This window comes from Siphateles boraxobius, unplaced genomic scaffold (genome assembly GCF_051911475.1).
Source record: "Siphateles boraxobius isolate OS27281-9 unplaced genomic scaffold, OSU_SipBor_1 160, whole genome shotgun sequence".
In the NCBI taxonomy this organism is placed as follows: domain Eukaryota; kingdom Metazoa; phylum Chordata; class Actinopteri; order Cypriniformes; family Leuciscidae; genus Siphateles; species Siphateles boraxobius.
Window position 1 is genome coordinate 546,386 of NW_027508767.1, and position 12,058 is coordinate 558,443.

A 12,058-nucleotide genomic window follows, 5' to 3' on the forward strand; every position below is an offset into this window, starting at 1 on the left:
TAGGTACGCGAACCGAAAAATTCCACAACGCTTTATCTGTAGAGTGGTATAGGGATCCTCCATAGGGAGAGGCTAGTTGGCACTTCAGCACTGCATTGTCATCAGGTCCAGGCGAAACTCCTTCGTCAGATCTGGAAACGGCCTGGATCTGTAACTCTATCCACTGTAGACTGGTGGGTATGGCCTTGGACGGCAACATGGCCAGGGCTTTATGGGTGTTGAAGTTTTCCTACCTATTTGGAAAAGGGAAGACAACAACCTTTTGTAGTCAGGTGTTTTCTCTCTCTTTTCCACCACATAAGAAGCCAGGTTTTATTGAAAGCCATTTTGCCAGCGGTGAAGTCCCTTTATGTCTCTAGCAGGTGCAAGAAAATTGTCCTCCACTTCCAGAATGATACAGCAGTGACAGTGGGGAATCACACTCAAATATGTCCAGCAGGGTTTTATCGCAAATGTCTGGAATGCATTTTTGGGTTCGGCTGGGTCAATACTTCTGTTGAGGATCATTTAACTTGACTTGTTCAGTAGGGATTGGGGAATGAAGCAGTCGATGGCAGATCAGCCTTCCTGAGACATCAGACTCATTTAATCAAGACTTCAAAGACATTTTCAAACGGCATGTGAAAAATTCCTGTGTCTGTTTTTGTAATGAGAGCTGAACGTGTGTGCTGCGGCATGTTGGGTAACATGAGGATTAGATTGGACATATTGTCGGAGATGGATGCCGCTCTGTGTTTGCCTATGTGCTGATGGGACTCAGGCTAATGTAATAAAGGCAGATGTCAGCTGTGTTTGTAGCGCTGCACGGCATGCTGGGAAACGCTCTCAAGGTGCAGTAATGGAAGGTTATAAACCTCTGTTGTTTTCTTTTTAGCTGGTTAACTGGTGTGCCGTTTCATTCATATTTAAACAATTTAGCCAGTTCTCTGTCTATTAAAAGATTAGATAAGTAGTTAGATAAGAAGTGATCGATCGATATATTGGCAAGACTTTTTAACTTGTTAACTTATATTGCAAGTTCGCAACATCTTATTTATTTTTATATATTGCACAGCCCTATAGTAGGATTACAGAATCAAGAACTTGTCATCTAAAGCAGGGGTTCCCAAACTTTTCAGCCCATGACTCCCAACATAAAGGTGCGAGTGACTCTATATCCTCTATATCCTCGGAGGTGGAAAATACCTCTAAATAGCGCCCCCTAAATTCACATAAGTACTAAAAAAACAATACATTTAGAGTTTGTAAAATACACACTGATGTTTATGGAAGAGGTAATAATAATCATTTCCATTATTCCATTATTGACACGTTTTATTCATATCAGATATACATTGTGTATGTAACTCTAATGTTTACTCTATTCTTCTCCCAGTTTACCAGCCACTTACTTTTAAGTATTTCGGGAGTGGATGAATTCACGTGTTGTAAATGTTCCACACAATATGAAATGTTGTGAAAATAAAACACAGCTCTCCCTCGTTCATTTCAGGGGTTCTATTTAATTACCATTTGTGCATTTCATTCATTGCGCCTTGACACCAGTTAAAAACTGAGTCCCAAAAGCTTGCGCAAGAAGCAGCTTCTTTGAAGCTGTGGGCAGCTCTGTCGAGGACGCTTGTCAAAAAGTACGGGGAAGGTTGTTGAAGCTTGTTGACGCTTGTTAAAACTTGTTGACGCTTTGGCCGCTCTGACGTAGCAGCATTATGTTCGCGAGAAGAGAAGTGTCACAACATGAAATGTAAACAGAAAAACAAGCAATACATCGACACTAGAAACCTTTTATAATGACAGCATTTTAATATTGCCTATTCTGCATCTCAACGCACGCATAAAGCTTGCCATAAAAAACCGGCCAAAGTAAGGATTATGCATTAAACATTTGAATTGTTTATTAATAAACTAGTGTTTTCTGTCAGTTTTCGTTTCATTCATGAGACGCCCTCCAGTTCACGCGCCGGCGCCTCCGTGTCCTAATTGTATTGTCTACTATAGTATTTGCTTCTTATTTATTAATCCAGTCAAATTGTTGATGAAAACATTGATTAAAATGAAGATACAATTTATACAAAACGAAATTTACTTAAAACAAAACTTAATAAGTGGTCAGAATTATGTCTGACCCATTCCAAATGTTTTCCGATATATGGTGACTCAAGCACTGATGGACCAGAGCGCGCATTTCGACATTTGCAGTAAAAACTTGAAATATAAATTCTCAGAAAATGCATTTAATACCAATATATTGAAACGTCTGTTTATATAGGCCTACTCCATTAATAAAGGAGTCCGGGCATTGGAAAAATTTCAGTCCACATGCGTTTTATATTTAATATGAGGGAAATAGACATGCATGCATGCTTGACACAAAAACATTTTTAAATTTGAGGTAGCAAAATATTTTTTAGAAAATTCTACTAACGTAACATAAATCATGAAATTTCACACATCAACCATCTCTTGAGTTTTATTAAAAATCTTTAACTTTTAGGTAGCAAAATATTTTTTAGTAATTCTGTCAATTACACTAAGGTTAGATTTCATTGAAGGTAAATTGGAGCGGCCACACTGAGCTGTGCGTAACGCCCACAGACGTGAAGTGAACGAGACAGAGGCTGTCTGAAATGGTTAACTCTGTGGCGATGCATGTGCAAAACAGATTTAACTAATCATAAAGTCAATCAGGATACATTACACAGCCTACTATAGGCCTACACTAAAAATCCTCCCCTAATATTGTTTTATAGTAATTTACTCATTACTTTCATTTAAATATTAACATTACCTAATGAGATGGGTGGGAACAATTCCGTTGCGCACACGCATAAATAGAACGGTCTAAACACGAGCATGTTTAAAACAAAAAAGAACACAACAATCAAAAAGTATAATATTGTTTTATAGTAATTTACTCATTACTTTCATTTAAATATTAACATCACCTAATGAGATGGATGGGCACAATGCTTGGAGCACAGCAAGTCCATTCTTGGTTTAATTTTGGAGACCGCCACTCGAGGCCGCTCAGGACCAACGGTCAAGGAAAATTAAAAGGCTGATGTATTTTTATTTTTTATTTAATAACTATTTTTGTATTTTGTCAAATTATGGATACAATATGCTATTTCTAATCGTTTAATATATATATATTTATATATATATTAGGGTTGGGCGGTATTTCGGTAATATCGTATACCGCGGGCTCTTAAAATAGCAACGGTATCAGTTTCAATACCGTCATTACCGGCACTTATATATAATAAATAAATATAATTTATTCAATGCCTAAAAATGCTTATGTAGTTGTCATCAAGTGACCGTGTGGAGGAGAAAGAGAGAGAGAGAGAGAGAGAGAAGGGAGAGGCGGTAAATACTGACTAGGCAATTTGTAAATGTTGCAATAAAAAAGGTGACTGCGAGAGATGGAAACACCTCTAACCTAATGTCGCATCTCCGAAACAACCACCCACTCACTGCTGCGAAGATGCATTTTGCCCCGAGTTCATTAAATAAGCGCATTCGTTTATATTTGTTAAAATATTATAATGTTTTTTTTTACGTTAATAATGAAAACTGAACAGCACGAGTAAGATGGGATGCATCGGGAGTCAGACATTGACCACTTAATTAAGTTTAATTTTGTAAAAGGCCTTTCTTTAAAGTGAATTTCGTTTTGTATAAATTGTATCATAATTTTAATTTTTTTTTTTATCAACCAATAATAAATAAGAATCAAATATAGCAGACAACATAATCATGACATGATCGTGCGCTGGCGCGCCGCGGTTGAAATCTCATCACTTGCATTGAAATCTCATCATAGATTAACCGAAACTCAGTGTATGTCTCACAGACATGACAGATATCTAAATAAAGCTTGAAATTTCATTAAACGAAACAATTCAAAATGAAAAGAAATAGGCCACTCGCTGATTATTTAATCCATGATGTGCATTTCTCTCTATGCGCGTTCATACGGAAATGGCGATCATCAAATTAAACGAAACTATTGAAAAACGAAAAAAAATAGGCTAGCCTACTCTCTGATTATTTAATCCATGATGTGCATTTCTCTCTATCGTTCACTATGGAGATGGCGATTCGCCAATTTCTTTAAACGAAACAATTCAAAAGGTAAAGAAATAACGGCAGCATACTCTCTGATTAATCCAGGATGTGCATTTCTCTCTATACGCGCGTTCACTACGGAGATATCAATCGTCAATTTCTTTAAACGAAACAATTCAAAACGAAAAGAAAAAGGCTAGCCTATATCTTCTGATTATGTAATCCATGATTTGCATTTCTCTCTATATATGCGCGTCCACTAGGAGATGGCGATCGTCAACTTAATCTTTGCAGCACTGACAGAAAAGTTGTATTAATAAAAATCAATGGACGCGTTTCACCGGATTTACAAATGCACTTCTTGCTTGTTGCTTGTTAATTTAATTTAAATGAATTCATAAAATGAATACAATTGTCATAATTAAAATAATTAAATATTATTAATTGTCCCATTTTTGCTCATTTATAAATGGTATTTATATCTACCACCCCCTCAGCTCCTGGGTTAAACAATTATTTGGCGCCACCATATTATAACGTCCCACGTATTAAAAATAGTCGAGTCTAAATAGGGCTCCGGCTCATATTACATTTAATGCGTCAACAGGGATCAGACACAACGTGCACGGGTTGGCCTTGATTTTTTTTGTGTGTTTTTTATGCCCGATCTGGTATTCAGTTTCTGAACGGTGTAGGCACAAGCCAACAGTTTAGTGACGCTGTCTGAGCCTTATGTCATAATTTTTAATTAGTCACGGTAATACCGTATACCCCGGTAAAATAGGGAGGAGGTTTGACGGTATCAAAATTTGGATACCGCCCAAGCCTAATATATATATATATATTTTTGGAATTCATCTCGCGACCACCCCTCGCTGTCTCACGCCCCCCCGGGCGGTCGCGACCCCTACTTTGGGAACGCCTGATCTAAAGTATGAATCTGTTTATTTTACAGAATTTTTGTAAGTTCAATCAGTTTTTTTCATATAATTGTGTTTTAAATGATTTGTTTCTAATTTTGTAAATACAATGTAAAATAAATATTAATTTAATTTCAATGATTTTTATGGATGTGTTATTGGTACTTTTAAAATGAAATAGTGTGATATCATATATATCATATTGGTTTTATATGTTGGGCATCAAAAAAATCAATATCAGTCGACTGCTAAACAGAAGGTTTGCATGCGAGCACATTTATTAATCTTGCACAGGAATGAGGCTTGTTCTTGCACATCAAGCCAGTTACGTTCACCATGTTTGATTCAGTATGTTTGGCACAGTCTTTATTTTGTCCTTCCTCTCTCTGTGCCCCAGAAGGCTGCGTGGAGGACTGAGGCGGGGTCTGTCGGCAGGTGTGTCAGCGGGCTGGCTCCTCCCCCTCCCGGCGGCAGCCTGCGCTCTCAGCCGCCCCCTTGCACCCCCCGCTCGCCAGGCCTGCGCGCCCGAGCCCATGCCCCCAGCTCAAACGCCATGTGTGTCCCGCACACGATGGAGGCGGGCAAGCACAGCGCTAGCCAGGGGACGGGCAGCTGCGACGGGGTTCCCCTGGAGCCCTTCATACACCAGGTGGGCGGCCACACCAGCATGATGCGTTATGATGACCACACCGTCTGCAAGCCACTCATCGCCCGCGAGCAGCGGTTTTACGAGTCCCTGCCCCCGGAGATGAAGGAGTTCACGCCGGAGTACAAAGGTAAGATGGAGGATTTGTGCGCAATGCACTCTTCTTCGATTGAGTGTATTGATGGTTTTAGTGAGCTGAACTGTTTTTAATAGCACACTAAAGCACAACATGCTTAATTGCTCTGTGAAAAGTTGATTCTTCAAATTCATGCACTTCAAAGCACCTCCGCTTGAAGGTACGTTGTCATTCTTTTTCCGAAATTAACTACATTTAAATAATGAGTCAAAATTGGGCTGATATATTAAAGCTGATAAATACTGGATTATTTCCTTCAGCTGAGACACTTCAGATGCGCACTGTTCGACATGATGGTTTTGAACTGCTTGAAATATGATTAGAATCAATTTGAAAAGGAAAATATGGTTCAGTGCAGCATGTGCAGTGCAAGTCTGTCATATAGGCTACATAAAATTATAATGAGAACATTATATAAATCATTATCATCATCATTATATTCTATTATGAGCATTTTGGGGGAGGAGGATTCTGCACGTCCTGTTTTGTCATCCGTATGTTCCTGTGGTCTGTATCATGTACAGCTCTGTGAATCTGTCTGTTCTCACTTGTTCAGTGTAACACTGTCTGCTGTCAGATGGTCAGGTCTGTCTGGTGTACAGAACCTGCTCTGAGACGGGATGTGAACTGTCATGAGGCACATCTCCTTTTCCTGTATAGCATCATATTTGCGTTGCTCTGATGAAAGCGAGTGCAGTGCAGTGTGATGTTATGACATCCAGTGTCATGTCAGAGGAAAGCCAGAGTTCTGTTCTAGTCTTTCTTCTCTTGAGATGTCCAGCTGTAAGATCTCTGATCACATCATCCTCTGTGATTGGCCCATGCGCAATCGCCATTCACAGAAAGTTCTGCAGATTTCCACACCCAAGCTTTAAATAATTCTTTATGTAAGATGTACCACATATGTGTGGTTGCATAGTCAGACGAAGATGAAGAATAAAGTTATTAATACTGTAATACAGCAATACTCTAACAATGGAAAATAGTAAAAAGAAAGTAGTTTTTCTAAAAATTATGATTTTCTTTCGCGTTTAATTGCACAATTCTTTTAGAAATTGATAGATTTATATACGTGGAACTCGTGCAAACCAAAAATAAGTAGATCCTATTATTCCCAATCATTCGGCTAACTCATCCTCCTCTCATCACACGGAAGAGCTAACTCTGCACTCTTCCTATTGCCCTTCCCGTTAAATATTGCTGTATTCATTTTCTGAAAAGAAGAAATAAATTTATTTATACATGAATACAACTATACTACAATAAACACTTCAAATAAATAAATAACTGCAATCATATTGTTGATGCTACTACTGCTATTACTGCAGTTCCACTGTGGTACAGCGTTGCCATCCAATCCAATCCTCTTTATTTATATAGCACAATTAAATAAACACAGGGTTTCCAAAGTGCTTTACATCATAACAATAAAAACACAATAGGATAAAAAAATAAAAATAAAAATACGATACGCACAATACGATAAAAGTAGAAAAATAAGATACAACAACATAAAATAAATAAATCAAAAAAATGTAAAGAATGTACTGCCACACAACACACCTAAATCACATTAAACACGATTAACTGCTGTTAAAAGCCAGAGTAAAAAGATGGGTTTTAAGCAGAGATTTAAAATGAAACAGTGAAGAAGCATGTCTAATGTGTAGTGGCAATACATTCCAAAGTTTTGGAGCGGCAACAGCAAAAGCTCGTTCTCCTCTACTTTTCAGCCTCGTTCTAGGCACTGTCAGGAGCAGCTGGTCAGCAGACCTGAGAGAGCGGGGAATATAGGGATGCAGTAACTCAGCAAGGTACGGTGGGGCAAGGCCATTCAAAGCTTTAAAAGCAAATAAAAGGAGTTTAAAATGAATCCTAAAATGAACAGGCAGCCAGTGGAGTAAAGCTAAAAAAGGGTGAAATATGCTCATACTTTCTTGTGACAGTTGAGAGACGAGCAGCAGCATTTTGAACCAGTTGAAGACGGGCAATGGAGGACCCACTCGCCCCCAAATAAAGTGCATTGCAGTAATCCAACCGAGTGGTCACAAAGGCGTGAATTACTGTCTCAAATTGCTGTCTTGAAAGGACAGGTTTAATTTTTGCCAGCTGTCTTAACTGGAAAAAACTAGACTTCACTACGGCTTTAATCTGGTTGTCAAACTTAAGGTCAGTGTCCACCTTTACCCCGAGATTCGTAATGATTTTCTTGTGATACTGTGCTAAAGAACCCAGATCAACCAGGGGCATTTCAGGAGTGCCACTACCACTAAAGACCATGACTTCTGTCTTTTTTTCATTAAAATTTAAAAAATGAAGAGACATCAAGGCCTTAATGTCATGTAAACACTCTAGCAAAGGCTTAACACAATAGGAGTCAGACTTTCTGAGAGGAACATAGATCTGACTGTCATCTGCATAGCAATGAAAATAAATACCATGCTACCTGAGTATTGAACCGAGAGGGAGCAGATAGAGGGAGAATAAGAGAGGGCCAAGCACAGATACCTGTGGCACCCCATGTAACAGGGGAGCAGTCGAATAAACAGAGTCAGCAAGGCCAACACAGAAAGTTCGCTGGAAAAGTAGGACCTGAACCATTCTAACGCTGTGCCAGTAATGCCCACCCACTGCTCCAAACGAGTAATCAGGATTTCATGATCCATCGTATCAAAAGCAGCAGTCAGATCTAAAAGTACAAGGACAACACAGTGAACCGAGTCAGTAGCTAAAAATGTGTCATTAAAAACTCTTAAAAGTGCTTATTCAGTGCTATGTAGTGTTTAAAAACCGGATTGGAAAATCTCAATAATATTATGTTCATTTATAAAGTCCATGAGCTGGAAATAGACAATCTTTTCCAAAATTTTTGAAACGAAAGGCAATTTGGAAATATGCCTAAAATTACCCAAAACAGTAGGATCCAGCCCAGGTTTTTTTAACGAGGGCTGCACAACGGCATGTTTAAAAATAACCGGAACCACTCCCGTTGATAGACTGCTATTCATAACTGTTGTAAGCAATGGTCCAATAGTCGGAAAAACCTCTTTAAAAAGTCGAGGAGGGATAATATCACCCTGAGGGCTTCAAATGACCAACAATCTCCTGCACAAAAGGCAGAGTCACAGGCTCAAAAGTGTCCAGAATAGCAGCAGAGGGGACAAACACTGAAGGATCGAAACCAGGGGGTGAAATAAGTGCTCTGGCAGAAAATACTTTATCAATAAAGAAATTAAGAAATTTTTCACACACAGCCAGGGATGCATCAATTGCTACAGTCTGTGGTGGATTCAGAGCAGAGTTGATAACTTTAAACAAAACACGAGGCTTGGTGGTATTTAACAGGACAATATCCGAATAATATTTTATTTTAGCCTCTTTTACAATAGATTGGTAATGGTGCCAACGATCCTTCAATATTTGAAAAGACACTTGTAATTTGTCCTTTTTCCACTGTCTCTCAGCCCTTCGACACTGCTGTATGGAAGCACGATTGGATTCATTCAGCCAGGGATCTGACTTAGTTTTTTTCCGTCTAGTTTTTAATGGAGCCGCTATGTCAATTGCAGATTGACAGGTGTCGAGAAACCAAGAGTTCAAAGCCTCAGTATCATTATACACAGTTTCAGGCATGATGCAGTTTTGACTGAAAACAGTCGAAAAAAAAGCAGCAGTGGAGGGATTAATAACTCGGCAACTGCGAGCAGCAGCGCGAGGTTTAACTGTTTGACAACAAACTGTAGCTTGAAACAGTACTGGCATGTGATCAGAGAAAAAAGCATCAGAAATCTCCAGATTAAAAAAAGGCAAACCATAGGATAAAACTAGATCAAGCGTGTGACCACGTTCATGTATCGGCCCAGTTACAGATTGGACAAAATTAAAAGAGTCAATAATGTTTAAAAAGTCTCTCGCTAATGAATTCTCAGGGCAGCACACATGAATATTACAATCACAAACAATAGGGACCCGGTCATATTTAGGCACAATATCCGCCAAAAACACAGAGAAGTCCGTTAAAAAGTCCTTATTATATTTGGGAGGCCGATAAACCACCGCACACAACACCGTGTGCGACTGACCCAGCTCAAACAGACTCAGTTCAAAGCTGGTGGGGGATGACAGCGATATCTGCTTGCATTTAAAATCACTCTTAAAGATAGTCGCAATTCCTCCTCCTCGGCCAGATGTGCGGGGAGAGTTAAAATAGCGACACTCGTCAGGTAAAAGTTCCGTAAAAACACTGAACTCACCAGCACTCAGCCAGGTGGGTCAGGGCGAACAGCTGCCGAGGAAGCACGACACAGAGGCCACAGATACTCCAGATTCACTCCGGAGACAGGGAGAGCAGGGGCCGCGAGGCTGGAAGGTCACATCAATTTACAATAAAGCTATGTTAGACAAAGCTGATTTGTGAATGAATAAAAATATCTAATTTACATATCAAAGATGCTGCAAAAAATCCCCCTTGAGAGGAGATGTTTAGAAATGAGGTTAATAGAGCAATTTCTGGAGCACCTCAGCGGCTGTCTTCAGTGTGAGGCCTTTCAGATGTCATGTGACTCAAAAACAGCACATCATTGGCTACCTTAAGGCCTGTCCTTTTAATTTCAATAGTGCAATCCACCTTATTCCTGACGAGCTTACTGCGTTTTGAATTATGGGTGGCACTTCCGGTGTTTGGGGAACTTCCATTCAAAAAGACTGAAATTAATCATTTCAAATCATACGGTTGCCTTAAAAATAAAGCTTATCCTTCAGTTTGACTCAATGAGCTGATTGAGTGATTACACGAAATATAATATAAGTATAATATAAGTTGTACTGTATCTGTCAACATACCTTCAGATATTCATTCATGTTTATTCTGTAACTAGTATTAAAGAGGAAGAGATGATCGCGTTCATGTAATGTATTCTTAACTAAATTGAGTGGAAAAAAGCCAAAGAAGTGCAGATTACACAGATTCCCCAAAATAAAGCAATGAAAGTGCCTAGTCAAGTTTTCAATACTCCTGCCAGCACAATACACTGCACTGCAAAATCTCACGTCTTTTATCATCTGTCCTGTGTTCCCCATCACCAAAACATCTCACATTGTAGATCCACAGCATACCTTCCACATGAACCCTGCGAGGGGTCGGAATGCCATACATCTGTAACATCCACGGTCTATTCCAGGCCATGCTGGAGTAACATTGAGGCTTGTAGAGTCACAGCAGGGGTTATAAATAGGCCTGTCCTTATGAATCACATGGCATTGTTTTCAAATGTCAACACAACAAAGTGGGACGAGTGTTATAAATGAAACTGGCGCAGGGTAGTTTTACTGACGTTTTAGGGCTTACATAATTAAATCACCTTTTTAGCTGGCAAACAAATAGATTTACAGAAGGCAACATGTTTTCCACTCATTTTACTATTAACCATTTGACTTCCAAGCAAAGTGCAAATGCATGTGTGTGTTATTTGTTTAGTCATATTTGTGTTTGTCTATAATTGTGACCATCAATGCTGGAATCCAGATCATTTCAAAATAAAACCTTTTCTTACAAATGTAATTACTGCAAGGATGAAGACACAGAGAATGGCGTTAACAGGTTTTATTTTAGACACGGTATGCAATTCCTGAATACGCGAATGAGCTTCGAGATCCACACAGGGGAACACAGGGAGAAGACTTGAACTTGATGCCGTCTCGTAGATACTGGAAATAGCTGACCACTGGAGTCCTGATAGAGATCCGAGAATTCCACTGAAGAACACAGAGAGGCGGTTTGGAGAATCCCGGGGAACCACCGCACAAAGAGGCTGCTTGGAATACACAAACACTGAGAGGTTAGTGTTGAAGGACAATACTTGCGTAGATATACTGAGTATTCTGGAACCAGACCGAAGAGTTAGGAACCGGAGAGTCACTGGCGTCAAAAGACGAGACCTGACAGTGAGCTGTAGACTGACTGGGGTTTATATGCAGAGCTGGCGCGGTGAGTGAAGTGATGAAGGTGCAGGTGAGGTAAATCAGAATTCCGGTGATTGCAATCGGGACCAGGTGTGTTGGGTTGAAGCTGGCTGGGGTGTGTCGTTGGGTGAATCCGTGACAGTACCCCCCCCTCCACGGCCAGCTCCTGAGGGCCGTAGACCCCGACGACGAGGGCGACCTCGTGGACGGGGGGCTGGACGATCCGGGTGGTCACGGTGGAAGTCCTGGAGGAGCATGGGGTCCAAGATGTCGTCCCGATGGACCCACCAACAGTGTTCCTCGGGTCCAAACCCCTCCCAGTCCACG

The 12,058-nt window shown here is 40.0% G+C and overlaps 1 protein-coding gene across 5 annotated transcripts in view; it reads left to right on the plus strand.

Moving 5' to 3' along the window:
• Positions 1 to 12,058, plus strand: part of ip6k1 (inositol hexakisphosphate kinase 1) — a 94,307-nt gene that overhangs the window by 45,919 nt on the left and 36,330 nt on the right. For 3 of the 5 annotated variants that reach the window (XM_077231972.1, XM_077231969.1, XM_077231968.1), the window contains one exon: positions 5,386 to 5,764. In XM_077231972.1, coding sequence (XP_077088087.1) covers positions 5,542 to 5,764 — 223 coding nt within the window. In that variant the 5' untranslated portion in view covers positions 5,386 to 5,541. The remainder of the gene's footprint in view (positions 1 to 5,385; positions 5,765 to 12,058) is intronic. The other 2 variants (XM_077231973.1, XM_077231971.1) reach the window with 1 other exon arrangement.